General features: G+C 41.6%; 1 protein-coding gene across 3 annotated transcripts in view; it reads right to left on the bottom strand.

Moving 5' to 3' along the window:
• Positions 1-18,258, bottom strand: part of LOC139773600 (multiple PDZ domain protein) — a 94,499-nt gene that overhangs the window by 24,181 nt on the left and 52,060 nt on the right. For all 3 annotated transcript variants that reach the window (XM_071708156.1, XM_071708154.1, XM_071708155.1), the window contains exons 10-20: positions 15,975-16,151; positions 15,595-15,820; positions 15,099-15,400; positions 14,558-14,782; positions 14,306-14,479; positions 14,015-14,176; positions 13,704-13,946; positions 13,368-13,598; positions 4,042-4,144; positions 1,963-3,257; positions 1,277-1,875 (exon numbers count right to left, since the gene is read on the bottom strand). In XM_071708156.1, the coding sequence (XP_071564257.1) occupies positions 1,277-1,875; positions 1,963-3,257; positions 4,042-4,144; positions 13,368-13,598; positions 13,704-13,946; positions 14,015-14,176; positions 14,306-14,479; positions 14,558-14,782; positions 15,099-15,400; positions 15,595-15,820; positions 15,975-16,151 (3,737 nt within the window). The remainder of the gene's footprint in view (positions 1-1,276; positions 1,876-1,962; positions 3,258-4,041; positions 4,145-13,367; positions 13,599-13,703; positions 13,947-14,014; positions 14,177-14,305; positions 14,480-14,557; positions 14,783-15,098; positions 15,401-15,594; positions 15,821-15,974; positions 16,152-18,258) is intronic.

The following is an 18,258-nucleotide window of genomic DNA, read 5'->3' as shown; positions in this document are numbered from 1 at the left end:
CAATCCTGCGAGAAGTTTGTAGAATCGTAAATGTAAATGGCAGCGAAAAAGTTTTCTGGAGAAAAGCGGGATGAAGAATTAAAGGAACTCGCTTCCGATTGCGTTTTGCTTTTTGACTAATTAAAAAGGAGCGCTTGTTTTTCCCGTTCTCTAAACATAACAAGATAGAAAGCGGATGAATAAATTAATTGGCAAATAGAAATTCTCATGTGAGATGTAGATTTACTTAATATATTCTTCTTGGTTCAATTAATTCAATTAATGTCAATAAATTATAAATCAGAAGTGGTTCGAGTCTTCTTTTTCTGTCTTCTCCGTTGTATATTTTGGACGGTTTTGTCATAAATATGAGATTCATGTTTGGATAATCGAGCTTCTACATTATTTCTGTCACGTTACGAGATGTATTAATATATACAATATATCTCGCAAAAATTATATATATATATATATATATATATATATATATATATATATAATAGCAATTTTTTATTTACGCAACACAAACTTGGCGCGTAATTTCGGACCTTCTTCCACACACATACGAGCAACATTAAAGCAACATTTAACATCGTGTACGCGACGCAATGTAATCACGATGAATTTTTCAGCGTGGCTCGACTACTTGGAATTTTTTCGGGGCGCAAAGTATTCCGACGTATTAACGGTGACCTAGTTTTCCAGTAAATTGTACGAGCACTTCGGGGTTTCTATGGCCATGCGTGTAATCCAACCCTAATCGGGAGCGACAAACTACGGGAGTAAATAATATTGTTTGCAAATCGACATTCGAAGCCCCGGGTAACGACGTCACTCGAACTTATAATTCGATCGACAGACCGCATTTACGATACTGCAAACAAATTTGTTTGCCTTTGCCTCTTTTCGCGCGTCGTGTGGCGGGATCGATCGATCATTCGCCCACGCGAGCGATGACCGAAATCCTCTTTCCCGGTGTAATCGAATATTTTATAAGATAAATAATTTTGTTTTCGTGCAATATGCAAAATATTCTCCTCGATGACAAAGGATTATATATTATTGGCAATGCACGATAAGATCAACTAATTTTCTATGCTATTGCACAATCGTTTGTTCATCATTTTTTTCTTTATTTACATCTAAGACAATCTTCTTTATAATTAGTAAATTAAAACAACTTTTACACAATTAAACAATTGAACTTTCCTTGCTATTTGAGAGAAATATCAGAGTTTCCTGTGACCTTTTCTGACGAGTCTGATAGATTTATGAAAGCAGCAAAGGAATGTCTTACCTTAAAATGCCATCATCTTCCTTCGTGCTCTCCGTTGTAATCTTTCTCGTAACGTCTCCGACACTTCCTCTTTTCTCTGTCGGACCTTCGGGCAGAATCGTCAGTTCCGGTTTGTCTGGCTGCGCGAGGCTGCCGATTTTGAAAGGAAATTGTTCCTGCTTCTGAACCTTAGCTAATCTCTTCGAGCCCTCGCTTCCGGTTCTGCTGAGCCGCCTTTCCCTGACGTCTCTACCGTCCTCGCCCGTCTCCTCGACCCCTTCGCCGTTATCAGAGACCTTCGAGAGATCCCAAAGGATCTCCGGCTTCAGATTTCTCACGGAGACTTTGCGATCCTCGTCGGAGCTGGGCCTGCCTTCCGCTAAAGTACTCTCCGACGTCGATTTCGCCAAGGCGGGCAGCTGCAACGTTGAGACGTCGACGACTTCCGGCGACGGCGCCCGCGTCAGTTTCGTTTTAACCGTCTCTGGAACGAGATATACTTCTGGCGGCGAGTGGATCTCGATTCTGGTGGCCGCCTCTTCAAAGCGAAGCGCCGACGCCTCTTCCGCCGAGATGATTCTGGCAGTCACCAGGTGGACCTCCGGCAGCAGATCGGTTACCTGATACGCGATAATTACACATGAAAATTAAACCGGCTTAAAACAAAATATATGGAATTCTTTTAGGATACGCGACGATCCACTCACCTGATCGCTCGTATCGTCGAAGAAGATCTCCTGTACGTCCTCTTGAATCCTGACACCCTTTTTCTCCTCCAACAACGATTCCCTCGAGGATTCTCTGGAGAAGGAGTCTCTCCTTTTCCTCAACGAGCTCGGTCGTTTTGCGGGTTCTTGAACCGTCGATTCGGGTTGCCGAACTTCTGAAACGGCCGCCGCGGTTCTTTCCAAAGTTGGCCGTTGCTTCTTGCTCTCCGAGAGTCTCTTGGCGTCCTTTGCGAGCTTTGAGTCTCCCAGAGAATCCTTCGTTTTCTCCATTACCTCGGATACACTTTTCAGGCTCTCTCTCCTCTTTGTGGACGCGATGGACGTTTCGATTGTCGTTGAGAGGCCTGTGGTCTCCCCTTCTTTGCTAATAGCCGATGGACGTTTGACTCGTTGCTCCAGTTGCTCGTCTACGACTTCGGGAACGGAGGGCTCCGCGGCTTCGAGGCCGACATTTACATCAGAATAAGACGGAATGCTATGCCTCGTCAGGAATTCCGTCACCCTCTCGATGCATTCCTGCTCCTTCAAGCTCTTCCTCTCCTCCCTCGATCGTCGGTAGGTCTCCTCGTCTTTCCTCGCGAACTCCTCGCCTTCGAGTTTCCGCCTCGACAAATCTTCCTCCACCTTCTGTTCGGCCTTGACGGATTTCTTGCTCGATTTCCTCGATCGCTTCTTACCGTCTGCCTTCTCCGTGAAGACCTTCTTCTTGGCGCCCTTCTCCGACGATGTGTCCGACTTCTCCAGCGTCTCCCTCGACGTGGACGTACGTCCTTCGGATTCCGCGCTGCTGTGACGCTTTAAACTCTTCCTGCGTTCCTGATCCGCCTCTCGCACCGACCTCGTTGTCGCGGTAACCCTGGACGCTTCCTCCGCGCTGGAAGACGGCTCTTCTTGAACAGGAGGCACGCGATCCAACTCCAGGGACGATTGCTTCTTTAATTTCACCTTCGGTGCTACCTTTTCCACCCTCGTCGGCACGTCCTTGGCGTGCCTGGGTATCCTCGTCGTCTCCACGATTATCGTGCCGCCGTACGACACGATGCTCGTCTCCTCGCGCATCGTCTTGGACGTGGTGGGATAGAATTCGTGAATGATCTCGACGTCGTTGTCGACATCAACGTATCTGGTAGGCGATCGTTTGTCGCGATGATAGGGTTTGGCGGGCCGTCGTGCCGGACTGCAGATCGGCGTCATCGGAGAAGCGTCCTTCCAGTGATCCTCCTCCTCCTCGTCCTCGTCGATCTCCGGTTTGTTCGTCGAGGTTTCGGTCAGCCCTGCGTACGGCGAGACATATTCGTGAACGCGATCGCCCTAGATCTTTGATAAACGCTTGACACGATTTTTATCGAGGCGTTTGAGATTCGAAGATACGCGAAGATTGAATGAATTCCAATTAATGCTTTTGACACAGTAAATTTTCCAATTTCTTTCATCGACGAGTCGATGAATCACACCGACATTTTTGTTTGACTTTTGAAAAATAGATATGATTTTTAAAAATCTATTTTTACTATTTAAGCAGTTCGCGTGAAAGGATATCGCATGTTACCTCGCGATATATCAGAGCGCAGTGCGCTTTTGTACGTTATCTATAAAGGAGGTCTAGTCTAATCGCGAGATCAAAATTGATGGTTTTCGTACATCAGACTTGAATGGTAATGGCAAATTGCCACGACGAGAGGTATACATATATCTTCGTGCATAGAGCGAAAGGAAATTCCGCCGCTGTCAGACGAAGAAAGGGGCGCTCGTATAGAAATCACGATAGTATGTTTCGCGAAACAAGGCGCGACATATCCCCGTTCCGGAACAATAGGAATATATGAAACCGGCTAGAACGTAGTCGGAATGTACTCGTTATTGAATGGAGCGTGATTTATACGCCTCGCTTTTGGAACGCGATGCAGGCGCGATCGATAAAAAAATGTACGAGCGAAGTTATAAGGCAGGATAATCGCTTTACGGCGATAAATATCTTAAATCTACCGATCTCGTTGCAGCAGATTCGAATTGTCGACTTGCATTTTTTACTAAGTACATAGAACGAAGAAAATGTACCTGATCTCGAAGAAAGCAAGTCTTCCAGCTCGGCCATGTGATCGGTCGTCTCGCTCTCATTGGGAAAACTTTTGCTCCGTTTGATCTTCGGCGTCACCTTCTGCTACAGAATCGAGCAGCGTAGAAAACGAGCAAAAAAGAGACAGGAGTTAGACCATTAGTACAAAACGTCGACAATTACTGTTCTAAGATCTCGCATTAAATTTTACGGGAGCTGGCTTGCGCAAGAAAAGAGAGAAGGTGCAATTTGGCAACAAATCGGCAATTATAGTAAAGAGACTGTTGCGTGAATTTGTGAATTTTATTCGCAGTTCCAAACATCGCATTCGTTTAAATTCACGATATTTGCCGAGGAAAACGCACTATCTTTTTAATATCTCTGTGGAGCTGCCAATCTATAATAATACAGCCGACCGCGACGTGGAATTTAAATTGACACGGCCGTTGATTGGTGTTGAAACAGCGTAATTTCATTTGTATGCATTTGAACTGCATTAATATGTTAATCAGATCGCATGTGAATGTATTTTCGCGAATTTTGATCTGTGCGGAGATAAATCTGCAGTGAGCGTGCCACGTATTCAGATTTAAATTGCGTTGGAGAATAGGTGCTTTGAAAACACACTACGGTAAACACGTGTGCAAATGCAAATACGGCAAATACAGATCGTCGCGATGGGAATCAATAATCGTGTGAATTCCGTATATATTTATAGCGCCACTTGCATAAATCTCGAGAAGCTTTTCAGAGGAAAAAAATAAGACGAATCGTCGCGGTATACACGAAGACGTAAGCGTTGCTTAACAATACGTTTGCTTCGTAATCTCTTCGCTGTCGCGATAATCCAATTAAGGGAATAGTTCCGTACAAATAGGATTGTCTAGAAATCCGCGGACGCCGACGATATAATGTATCGTTGTACAACTGAAAAATGATTTCTGCTCTAAGAAAGAAGAAACTACTTATCAAATATAAATTCAATAATATGCCTACTTAATATAAAGATATGGACTTAAATATTCAATATGGATTTAATATCACAAATGAGATACTGGTGCTTTTTTTTTCAATACTATCACAAACGTTCGTAATTATGCGGCAATGCATTAGAGAAAGATCTAGCTAAAGTGACAAGATACGATTTGCTGAAGGTGTGCACTTATTTGCGTGCGCTTTTAACTAAATTAGATTTAAAAAAGCATCGCTGAATGCAATTAAGTACGTTAATTAATTGAACGGAACCAGGAATAAATAATTTTACATTATGAGATCGTATTCAGTAAATAAGTTTTCTCTCAGCGCAAACGTACGAAACAATTTATAAAAAAAGTTTGCACAAATATTCGATGAACAATATATATGATAAAAAATATATCGTAGAGCATTATTGTAATATGTGCATAAAATATTATTACAATTCTATGCAAAATGTATGATTAAAAAATTCTATATAAAAATATATGTACTTGATAAATCTAAAATAATTATGAGCAATATAAAATTTTAGTTTTATGCACACATGTGTAGGTATAGAAAAACCAATATGTATATTTTTTTCTTTCAATTCTTCTTTGTTGATAAAATGTCAAATAAACAAGAAAGTAATATTTTGTCATCTAGCAAATTGTAGAAAATAAAAGTTAAAATAAAGAAGTTAAATATCTTCAAATATATATGTCGGCATTTACATGTTTAGATCATTATATCGCTCTTGTGTATAGAAAAGTAGATTTTTAACTTTTTAATATAAATTTAATCGTTACGTAACGCCACCGAGCTATTCGTCGCTCGATTCACTTCTTTCGAGCCATTCGAGTAATTCGATCGGCGTATCAAATGACGATTAATCCGCTCGAATGGCAAAGGAATTAGTTCGACATTCTCCAATCGTCCGAATAAAGCGACGAAAACGAGGAGGAAAAAGTTGTTACACAAAACCATTTAAATCGAGAGACGGAATTTGCTGCGCTTGCTAGAAGATCGATTAATTTCTTGGAACAGTTCGACAAGTTTTTATTTGTCAGTTATTGATACGTAAGGTATACAAATGATAATAATGTTTTCTATACGAGCGAGCAACCTATCGGAAAAGAATGTGGAGACTTACCTATAGAACTTGATATATTTTATCACGAGATTCTCATCCAATTCATGCAGTTTGCGACACGTCGCTAACGACGGATTCGTGTTGAGTACCAGTTGCATTACGGAACATCCATATTATTTCAATAGCCTTACGAAAATAATAACTCTCGTAGTGCGTGACAACGAAACTGTCGATCCGATAAAGCAAACTTGCATAAACCAATTCGAAACCGTCAACGTTAAGCAACAAAATCATTTATCAATAAACAGACTTATTTTAAAGCTCGGTTTGGATTATACGTGGCAGAAAGAAATCAAATTATTTACAGATTTTGCAGATTGGCATTACAGTGAGATGGCAATATCAAAAAATAAAATCTTTCAATGGCAAAAAATGCTGCAAGAATAATATCTGGTGATAATTCGTATATCAACATCTTTTTATATTATATGTGTGCGTTCAATATATTTCTATATTTCTGATAAAATATAACAAAGTTAGTGATACAATTTCATAAAGATCGTGAATTTTGGATACATCAAGAATGGCAAGGAGCCAAGGAAGAAATTACAAAATTGTCATTGTTTAAAATCATGCTTGATTTTAGTAAGTTGTGTAAGAATTTCCTTACGCAACACGTAAACGCGCCATTGACGCGAAAGATCGAAGGAACACGTCGATAAAATATCGATCGTGTTAATTAATTATGCATATTAATTATTAAGCTCATATTGGCGAAAGGGAGAAGTCCCGAATAAACGAACGGAAGGACGGGACATGCGTTTCTTCTTCTTTCTTGATTCCCTCTTCTCCTTTGGTTTCGCGTTTTTAACTCGCATAAAATTATATTTGGTACGCTCCTTGCTCTTTTGGATTAATAATGTTATTATTAAAATGGGCATAAACGAGGACATGGTGCTCAATCATGGTTGGTAACTTTTATTTTCTATTTCTGTTTGGTTTTTTTGGTCGATAACTGCAGTAAAGGTATAACTCGCATGGGAAACGCATCCGCTTCGGCGCTTACGCCTCGCTCTGAAAAACGAAAAAGATACGTCATCATTAGAGAGATATGTATGTGTATGCGTATGCGTGTGTGTGTGTGTGTGTGTGTGTGTGTGTGTGTGTGTTTGGATAGTTACATGTGACTTATGATATTTTCGACAATAAATTTTTACAACACTGCATTCTCGCTAAATTCTACGAAGCGTGTCAACGTGACTACAGCTTGTTTGTTTTTCAATTGAACTTTTATATGCTTTCAGCAAAATGAGGCAAATGCTTGTCTTTGGAAAAATAGGGAAAAGTGAACATAGAAAGCATTTCTAATAAAAAAGACGAATTTAATTTTACGTGCACTTAGTATGTCACAGAAAATGCATAATAGGGATAAAGAAAATTATTTATGTTGTGTTAGAAGTACAATCGTAATATTTTATATACATGTTTTATATATACAATTACATATATTTTAAATAGAATATTTTATATAGAACATTTTAAACGTTTATAAAAATATAACGCTTGTAAAAATAATTATAGATTAAAAAATTACATGGGAAGGAAGTTAAAGATTTTCTAGTACATTCAATTATTGTGCCAAATAAAAGTTACATTTTCACATATTTTTGTGTCGCATATAAAAATATAAAATATAAGAATTATAAAAGAAAATATGAGGTATACAATTATCCATCAATAACGTTATGATAATTATTGCATTTTTATGAAGTCCCACAAAACATTTAACATCAACAGGCATGGAGCAATTTCTCTATCTTTTATGGAGATAACGCGAAAATTTATATTTCAGAAAAAAAATATGCGCACGATAAATCTCACAGTTAAGTCGAGCCTCGTTTTCCCACGAGTTTAGTTGTTCGTAAAATATCTGACGAAATTTTTCTTGTGGTAATAAGAATAACAGCGCGAGAGATACTCGAGGAAGAACGCCGTCATGATAAATGCACCTGGCGCAGGTGCCCCGATAAGAACAAACGACTTACGTAATAATTGTACTGCCGTATGCTCCGTTGAACGTGCAAAGAATCGTGTCTTCGCGTAATAGTAAAGTTTGAACAAGAAAGCGCGAAAGGTTTGCGCAAATATTTCTTTCCTCACTTTCTTTAAAAACGGAGAAAGGACGAGCTTTGGAAGATATGTACTTTCGTGCAATCTCAGAATGTTTTGTCCGCTGCAATTCTTATTACGGCGTACAAGCATTTTTATAATATTATTAATGCGAATCAATAATAATTGATTTATTACGGTTTAAATTTCTTCTTTGGATCCCGATTTATCGTCGTCTAATTGCTGTTATTCTAACGTCATCTTTATCCAAATTTATTTTTAACTTTTTACGTTGTTGAGTCATAAGTCTCCGACGAAATATTCCTCGCGCTTCACTTACAGCGAGCTTATGTGGCATTTCCTAGCTGAAGAACGGAAATATATGATCTCTGTTTCCGCAAAGTTAATTTAGCAGAAAGCTCTGTAGGATGCTTTCCGCGTTAATGTATACGAGTCGTCTGTCAACTTTAAATTATGATTGTGTAACATTTATTTTAACATCGCGCGATTCTGAATTAATTGAATTTAATATTTAAATATTTATAGCCTGCTGTGTGAAGCAAGGTGTGTTGCGAGCATGCTGCAACACACGACAGATAGATCTATAAGGAGGCTCTTGTTTGCTTTATCTTCCCATTAATGTGTGGATTGCCATTCTAGCAAGCATTTGCAGGAGTAGCGATTGTGATTATCAAATAAATCCGAACAAACGGCAGAATGGCGGGAGGAAAAAAAAAATATTATCGTGCATCCCCCTGAAGTCTGAGATTGGCATTCTGCACGCGCGCCAGCAGGAAAACTTTCGTGGATTATTGTTGCTTTTACCGTTGCAAGAAAACTTTTATGCGTATGTGCAGAGCGCGAAGAGAATCCCGCGATAATGTTTATTGCAGCTGCGCAAATGAAGCTCGTAACAGGCGCTATGCACACAGCGGAGGAAAAAGGGGGATGGAGAGTAACACAGCGATAACGATACAGCGACATCGACGATAAACGATAAAAGAAAATGACAATGGCAATGAGAGACGGTGATAGAATCATATACAAGGAGAGTAATGACAACAGGAACGCGAGTGTGATAACAGTAACGATAGTCAATAAACGACAGCAATAAGGATTGATATAATTCGTGATATTTCGCGTGCCTCCGAGACTCGGCTTTAAAGGTAATAACAAGAGCTTCACGTTTTAAGCGGTGAAGAAATAAGGAAGCCTGGAGGAGAATCGATTTATTACGTAACTTGCGGCTCAGATATCCCAGCGGCTGCCATCGAGGCTTATGTACCATCCGTTTCGCCCGTTCGAAGTAGTTCGAGTATCGGGAAGGCGGTCGGAAGAGTTCAGGTATAAACAGGTTGCGAGTAAGTAGTAAACGTACGTATCGATCCCCACACGAGCCTCTTGATAATAGCGAAGAAAGGTGCCAGTGAGTAGACAGTAGTGGAATGGTAGTAGAGCTCTACAAAAAGGCGAAAAGTTTGACATACGAGCTTGCTTGAGAGATCGCTTGGAAGAAAAAAAAAACAGGTCGCTTAAAGAGATCTTGTGAGACAGTAAAAGAAAAATGCGACACAATCAGAAGAAGAGAAAAAATAGAGAAAAAAAAATTGTGGAATTAACGAGAGACTTAATATCGTTCAACTTGTACTTGATCTTTTACTTGCCTCGTTAACGTTTTCTCACGATATTTCTCATTGTCTTTTCTTTTCCCCTCTTTTCACTCTTTCGTCTCTTTTTTACGTTCTCTCACCCCGGGCTACTTTGCCGCCGGTTCGAATCATTCTTTCTCTCGCGCTTTCCCTTTCACATCGATTCCTCTCGTTTCAATCTCTCTCGTTCACTCTCTACCTTTCTCTTTTCCTTTTATTTTATTTGTCTCTTTTGTGTTTCAACTTCTCACTCTCTCATTCTCCCAGTCATAATTCGCATTCACATATTTGCTATTCGCTTGTCTCGAATATCAACTATTTTAAAAAACTACTTTATCTATATATGTTTTTCACTCTCTTTCTCTCTCTCTCTCTCTCTCTCTCTCTCTCTCTCTCTCTCTCTCTCTCTCTTTCTCTCTCTCTCTCATACTCGCCCGACTGCAAAGAGACAAATGGCAAATGTAACATACTGCAAAGAAATTATAATTTCTCAAAACGAACTTGCAACTTGCTAAACAAAGATCACTAGTACGATCATGTGTGTTCGTGAGTTCGAAAGAATTTTGGAAGTATGTGAGAGAAGTCAGTCGAATGCAATAAAGTTGTTTTGTTCAGCTACTCTACCAGGCAACTTTCATTCACTATTACAATCGTTTTGTTCTGTACTTACTTAGTTTGTATGATGATCGACAATATAAACCCCATCCGCGGTAAACACAGAGTGCTATTACCGAAAAAAATCTCTTTCGCACCCATCTCTCATCTTTCATTCTTTCTCTCTTTCTCTCTCTTTTTTTGTACGCCGCATTTTTAGCGCTTCTTCATTTCTTTTCTGGCACCGACTGTGCGGCGCCGAAAAATATTCGTACACTTCTCACGTTCTCGCCGAACGTCCGACCTTTCATTCTTTTTTCTCTTTCTCCCGACTGACCACCGCAAAAAAGTACAAAACTCATCGAAAGTTTATTGGATATAACGGAATTATATTGTGTAGGAGCAGAGTATAGGATTATCAGTTATACTGGTCAAAATGGACCGATTTGTTTGAGACAACTGTCTACATAATGTATAAGAAATATTAAAAGTTGCGTATGCATGATCTTCCGATCTTTTTTTCAATCAGTCTTACGTCGAGATTACAAAGGCGATTGCATCAAGATGCATACATAATTGACGTAATATTCCAAATCCTAGAACCGAAGAGAAACATCGACACACTTTCTTTTGCAAATGTACAAATTGCAACTCTGCATAAAAAAATACATACTTTCGACAATTTCTATCAAACGTCGAGTGTTTCTCTTTCTATCCCAGATACATGAAATACGAAATATATAATGTATTATTGCAATTGTTATCACTTTAACACACTTTAACACAATTCAAATCCTGCTCCGCAATTCGGTGAACGAATCACGCGCGAAGGGATTTCTAGAATTGGAGATCTCCCCTTCGCTTTATTTTCTCCGTGCGAGAGGCGAGTGGTTAAACCTCGCGGTGAAGCTCACTTAATCCCACGACGTGGGCCGCATCCCGAAGGAAATACGCGTGATTCCCTCGGCCGGGAGTCAAATGAAACCAAGCGAGAAAAGGTCTGCCTGTCGGCTGGTATATCTTGTCCGAAGGTATCGCATAAATCATTCAAAAACGCCTGGCCGCGCCCCGGAATAACGCCAAGGGCCGCCTCGTAAAGTATTAGGCTTCGCCGTTCTTATTGGCCGTCTTTATGGATGTTCCGGTTGCAACGGTACGAACGCGGCACAAAAGAACTACATAGGTGTATTACAATGTTAAATATAAATATACTATTAGAAATGAAGAGTGTAGCGCGCGGGTAAACGAGCTGAAATGAAAAGCAAACGATTAAATCATGGTGTAACAAGCACAGGTGACGAACGCATAAAGAACTGGAGTGGATGGAGTACGGGGTGGTGTGGACAATGATAAACAAAATAAAATAACATATGATACTCTATTGGTGTGCATGCATACCGTAAAATTTTATTGACGCTTAAATTATATATATATATTTTTAATTAATTACCAATCAAGGTATATTAATTTTTATTCAATTACTCATCTCGCTTCTTTCGCAAGTAAATACGCTGCCATGTCAAATTAGCACCTATGGATAAAATACTTGCGAAAATTCGGGAGATAGCTGCCAACAATCGCACAGTACGATCAATAGTCTTTTATGCTGATTACCGAGACAATACGCCTTTTGCGGTATTCCGTAATTACAGAATAAAAACTTAATGGTAATGGCGAAAAATACAATACAAAATGATCATTTTGAAACATACAAATCAACACAGTTCGGGATGCAAAGCACATTGAACGCTTCCTGGTGCATTGCCGTGGGTGAATATTGATGTACATTGCCTTGAAAAATTTGACAAGATAAAATTGTCCCCACAACGAATATCGATAACAACGTATTTGAAATAAACCATAAATATTTTGCACAAGTTCGCAATTAGCTAAAAATGAATATAAAAAACTGTGTACAAATAATCTAAAAAAATCAGTCATTGCGTATATAAAATACCATTTGCATATCTAAAAAGAAAAAGGTAACGTAAGAGAGTAGCTGCTATAAAATATACTTGGTTTATAAATATGAGATGACGACAGACTTAACACAAATGGTCTACGTTCATGCAGGTTTATAAACATTTTTGCGGATTACCATAGCTCTAAAAGTACCAACACGATTCAATCTTTTATTATTCCATATAAATGTGCTAAATTTATGCTTTGGTGTCTTGTAAAACAGTCGCACGAAAATGGCAAGTATTAAAATATCCTTTAACATTATGCCAAATTATTTTCTCCAAAGTTCACTCTGCCAATTTCACCAAACGACAAACTTGTGCGTGCGCGTGATAAAAAAAAGAGAAGAACAACATATAGAGAGACTGACAGGTTTATAAATTTTTATGATTTTTAACACACAAAATGGAAACACAATGTTTCATGCTCGTATTATTCGACGACATTCACAAATGTATGGATGTCGTATTTAGTATATATGTATGAAATGCAAGGACGGTTACTTCACTTTTATGGACGGAATCTCGTTAGAAAATATGTATTCAGATGCGCACGTTACGTTCTGTTTAATCAACGAGAGAAATGTTAAATCCGCTCGTGATTTGCAAGCGCAGTGATCGAATACGGTTAGCTGAACCGAGAATGATTCGATTGCGCGTTACTTCGGCTGTGCACCGTCGACCGCTTCGAAGACACGCGAACCGCGGTGAAATTTAGCAGAGGCAAGAGCCTTGAGTCTACTGGTCCGATCAGAGTGACCTAATTAAAAACTTTCGGATTTGACGAGGTTGTGCTGATGCTTCAGGCCCTCGATCAAATCCATGTGCGGCGGCTCGGTCACATTAATCTTACGCTCGCGGAAATATTCCCGTCTCTGTTTGTGACTATCCACGATTGAGGAAGCCATTACCGCCTCGGTGTCTCTATCTCTCGTAGCCTCGGCTCGGTCGTCCTGATCGCTCACCTGGACAATACTGTCTGGTATTGGCAGCGGCTTGGCCACGCCGATGCGAACGGTCCCCTTCGGGGCGCCTTTGAGAGCCTGCACGGCCTGGTCCAATGTTGCGTTCTCTAATCCGATGTCATTCACAAACAGAAGCCGATCGCCCGGTATTAACTGCCCGTCGACCTGTGCCACCCCGCCGGGCACGAGCGATCGTATTACTATCACAGTTTCGTTGGGGTTCATTGGATCCTAAAAGCGAAGACGAGCGGGAAAAGAAAACAGGTCGAACAGGTTACTGCAGATTCTCATCGAGATCGCGAAGAATCACGCGTGCTACGGAAAGACGATTCACACCTGATAATCCAAAATGGAGAACCCAAGGCCCCTCTCTCCTTTAACCAATTCGATAATTTGCGGTTCGGAACTCCACATCGCCAGACCGGTTAGCGGTTCCAACGAGCGCGACTTCATTTTATTTAGACTCGCGTCAGTCACCGTGGCCGTGGTCGTCGTCGAAGCCAAGGAACCGTCCGACTTTGCTTTCACAAGGCGATCCATCGTGGGCAACAAGTTTTGCAGAGACCCACCGAGGATGCTCTACGAGATAATATAGATTTTCGCGCTGGTTCTTAAAGCGCGACGTCACGGCCACTCCGTATACTCACTCTAGTCTGGAAAGCGGCCTGATGTTGAGCGGTGTCGATAGGACAAAGTGGATCTTGCGAGGCGATGTTTCTTCCGCAAACCATGCGAACGTGTATAGGCAACTCTTTCAGCACGCTAACCACTTCCATATGATTGATGCCCAATAAACGGTAGCCGTTTACCTTCAAGAGAGCACGGTATCGATTTCAGACACGTTGCTCGTGAAAGTGGAGCATTTTTATCGAGCACTTTAGAAGGGAGGATACTATACGAGTTAAAGCTTCGCTAAAAAGATATGGAAATTCGATAACCTCTAGCAATTCGTCACCGGAGCGCAGGGTGCCGTTTTGTCCGACGGGGCCCTCCGGCAGGATCGAGCGTATATAATGATGAGGCCTTACTTCCTGACCGTTCTCCACGTCGACCGTCCCCTCTAAGCTAATCCCGAGACCGCTACCTTCGGCGAACTTCTTCAGCTGTGCGACCTATTTGGACGAAAAAGAAACGAAAGAGACATCCTTTCTCTGCTCGCTCTTATTTTACGACGAGATTGCGGTGCTTACCACTATCTCAGTATCGGGTCCGACAATTTTCTGCCATTTCGCTTTGATCGCCGCGCGAATTTGAGGCGTAAGCTCGCTTGATGGATCGCTCAATAAAGCTTCAACGTTGGTCGCCTCGTCGTGCTCATCAGACGTCCTTAAACGTTCTCCTTCCTGCAGAACCGCGCTGTCCACGGTAGTATGGGATTCACCTTCCGCCTCTATTTCAGTGGTGGTCTCTCCATCCTGGAAAAATACGCAAATATAGATGCAATGATTTCGGCAACGCGCAAATATAAATATACTAAAGTTTTATATTAATTATTTCAATAATTAATAACTCCAGTAACGCGAAAATATAATTAAAATGTATAATTTTGAAGTTTATAATTAGCAAATTTCCGATACGCAGATGATGAGTTAAATATGAGTAAATATATAAAACTATAACACACATGAAGGGGCGAAGCAATATTTAATTAATGCAAAAATGCATTTCACTTTTTTTAATCAAGTTTATTTATTTGTTAAATGGCTACGATCAATTGTTAATTAAACGTACCGCGCTCATGGGGAAACTAGGTAGGCTCGTTATTGATGGTGAACTCGGTTGAGGTAATCTCAACTCGCTTGCGGCGATCGCTTGCTGAAGCTGCTCGAACTTTGGTCCACGAAGGTATCGCTCCAAGCAGAGGGTCACCGTTTGCCCTGTGCGCCTTAACACTTCAACGGCCTCATGATTAGTGTAGCCCTGCAGGGAGTGCCCGTCGACCTCCACTATTCGGTCATTAATCTGGATCTTATTGCTCAAGTCGGCCGCGCTACCCTCGCTAATGCTCTTAACGAAGATTCCAGAGAGTTCCTCTGCAAGAGAGAATCGAAAATTTTCATTCAGTTCTCCAAGAGTGTCATCCGACCGATTTTGCCCGCATAAACAGCGGTATCGCGACTTGCCCGCATACTTCGAATGCACAATTCTTTATAGCTACTTTGAGATGCTTTTAAAACGTCAAAAGCACTCGACGGACATTAATCTCCGTGGTGCCGGGCTTCCTTACCTTTTTCGCAAACATATCCAGCGATAGTGATCCCGAGGCCGTAAGCGTCCTTCGTGAGATCGACCTCGAAACGCTCCATCTCTGGCAGTGAATTAATGTCGAGGGGCTCCATGGTGAGCACCGGGAGATCCTGGAGCTGCACCGGAAGTGGCACCGCCGGTATAACTGGCATCGCTCCAATTGGCATTGGGTTGCGTACCACGTCCATGATGAGACCGGGTCTTGCCTTGTGAAGGGAGAGAAACATTCCTTTACGTGTCGCGGTTCTTCGATAACGAGAATATGACACCGCGTGTCGCGTGGAAAAGGAGAGTTCAAAGTGGGTCGCGTCGTGAACGCGAAAAGAGATACGATTCGCCGTCTCCGGCGCCGACACTCACGTGCATTTCAATGTCGGACTCCTGCGAGTACATGTAGCCGTTGTCGTAGCTGGTATCGCCCCTCTGCACGTGTCGCATGTTGTAGCTCTCTGGCACGCTGTGCACCAGATGTCTGTCCAGCTCGTCCGGGTCTCCCAGGATTTTCGTTGGTACGATCGGGGCGTGACTTCCGAGTGCCTGCAAGTACCCGGGGAACGAGAAATTTTATGCGTTCCAACGCCGTCGCCTGCGGCCTCCGCCCTTCCCAACCCTCGCGCGGATTTATAGAAACGAGCGCGCGTTTCTATGTCGCGCGACGGGCGTGTTTTCCGGGATTTTGAATTTCAAACCGTGTGGAAATTTCAATCTATCCGAGTAAATAAAAATGTTAACCACGCCCGGCTTTCCCGGTGAACCTCGCAGAATTTCTCGCAAAGGTTACGCCGAATTGTGCGTGGAATAACAATTACGCGCTTCCAGCGCTTGCACGCGGTCGCCGAGCTGCATACCGTTGCATTTATTTTATTCTTTTAACTAAAAGCAAACCTCATTGAGAAGAACAAATAAAAAAGATGATAATGTTTGCTATCGGACTGAAAAAGATGTCGTTTCCGACGATTTTTACGGTCAATTGAAAATTAAAGGATCGTGAGATCGACCTGACGTCCGAAACACGCCACTGGTTCGTAAAGTATAATTTTTTATGTTCTTCCTTTTTTATTTTTACAGGTGTCGGAGATTATGTCACATGGATTTTATCTCGATTCGCAACACTCGTGACAAGTCTCGAGGTAATTTCACGGTGTCTCTCAATAAGTGATATTTACAAGTCGACAAGCAGCAGCGGACAGTTTGTTACAACCCTTTCGGAAAAAAAAATTCAACGGAAGGATTCCTGTTCCGTGGCAGAGCCAGGTCGCCGATTGTTTAATATGCGCGCGAGGAACGACAGCCGGAATTATACGCGGAGCTGGAATACAAATATCGATCAAACGCGATAAAAATTGAAAGCCTACGAGGGAAAACCAGGAAAAATCATTTCGGAACGTTGCAGAAAAGCTAAGTACGCTTCCACGGTTTTCTTTCTCTCTCTTTTTTTTTTTTTTTGCATTTACTTGACCTCACCGAATAATGAAGATACTTTGTTTCCGTGGGCCGTGCCCACGTTACACGTTGAATTATTACAGAAGCCGGACAACAATGTCCGAAAGTTAATTTATTAAAGGCCGTGAAGTCATTTTGCTATTTCGCTATAACGCGACCGTTATTTACGCGACTCCTCGCTGAAACACGATGAACAACTCATTTGTAGCGAAAGATAAACTCGGCTCGCCGGCGGCTGCCGTCGCTGGAATCCTCAACTTTAATCCCGAGGCGAAGTAATTTCCATCTTCCGCGATTTCGAGCGTATGAGAAATTCCGGAGTCCGTTCTGCTCTATAATAGAACCCCGTCACCTCGTGAAATACCTCATGCACTATTCATAATCCCCGAATTACAGTCGGTCCTCGACCACCGCGACCCTGTATAATTGCTTCGCGAATCGCGCGCTCTTCTTCGCGGCCAACACCCGCCGCTCCCGAGAACTTCAGCGAAAATCGCGGGATATTCGTGGACGCGGTTATCCGGCGATATCGATCGCGTTGCAGTCGACAGATCAAATGTAATGCATCGTTCTAATGGCTTGCAGTGGAATTTCGTGCGTGAACCTCCGGCCTGAAACCCCGCTCGCGGTAGTCAATAAGGAAGCTCCGACAATGACGTACGCGGGCCGTACCCCGTACCATCAATCTTCAAACCCGACGGACACATCCTAAGCCCTCACATCGGAATCTAATGGCTCACATCGCGCACCTAACTCGGCTACTTTAAATATGTACCTTTGCGGAACGCAGACATGCTTCGCGCTCTAATTTGTGCAGCCAAACAAATGGACCGAATTTTAAACATTATCCGAGGATAATGTTCCTCGCTTCTTACGCAATTCTTACGGAAAAAGAGTTGCAGCTTGTTTTAAAAATGTATTAGAAGTTACCAGCAAAGAGTAATTGCACCCCGCTGGAGTCAGGAAGGAAATGCTATCTATTGGATTTCGCGCGCGCAAAATAAAACAAGAAATTTTATCTTCTTCTCAAAGAAAAACAGGATAGATAAAAATTAAATAAAGCAAGTCTACATTTTCAATTATAATTTTATCAGGTTTCGATATATTCTAGTTACTTGTATTTCCGAATGTTCAAGAAGAAAGGTAGCAAACAAGAGAAGCTCATTAGAGACAATGTAATCGACGGATTATATTGAAGCTA

Source organism: Temnothorax nylanderi, unplaced genomic scaffold (assembly GCF_030848795.1).
Source record: "Temnothorax nylanderi isolate EJ_2023f unplaced genomic scaffold, tnyl_v1.0 TNYL_tig0064_pilon, whole genome shotgun sequence".
In the NCBI taxonomy this organism is placed as follows: Eukaryota; Metazoa; Arthropoda; class Insecta; order Hymenoptera; family Formicidae; genus Temnothorax; species Temnothorax nylanderi.
This window is presented reverse-complemented; position numbering and strand designations above follow the sequence as displayed.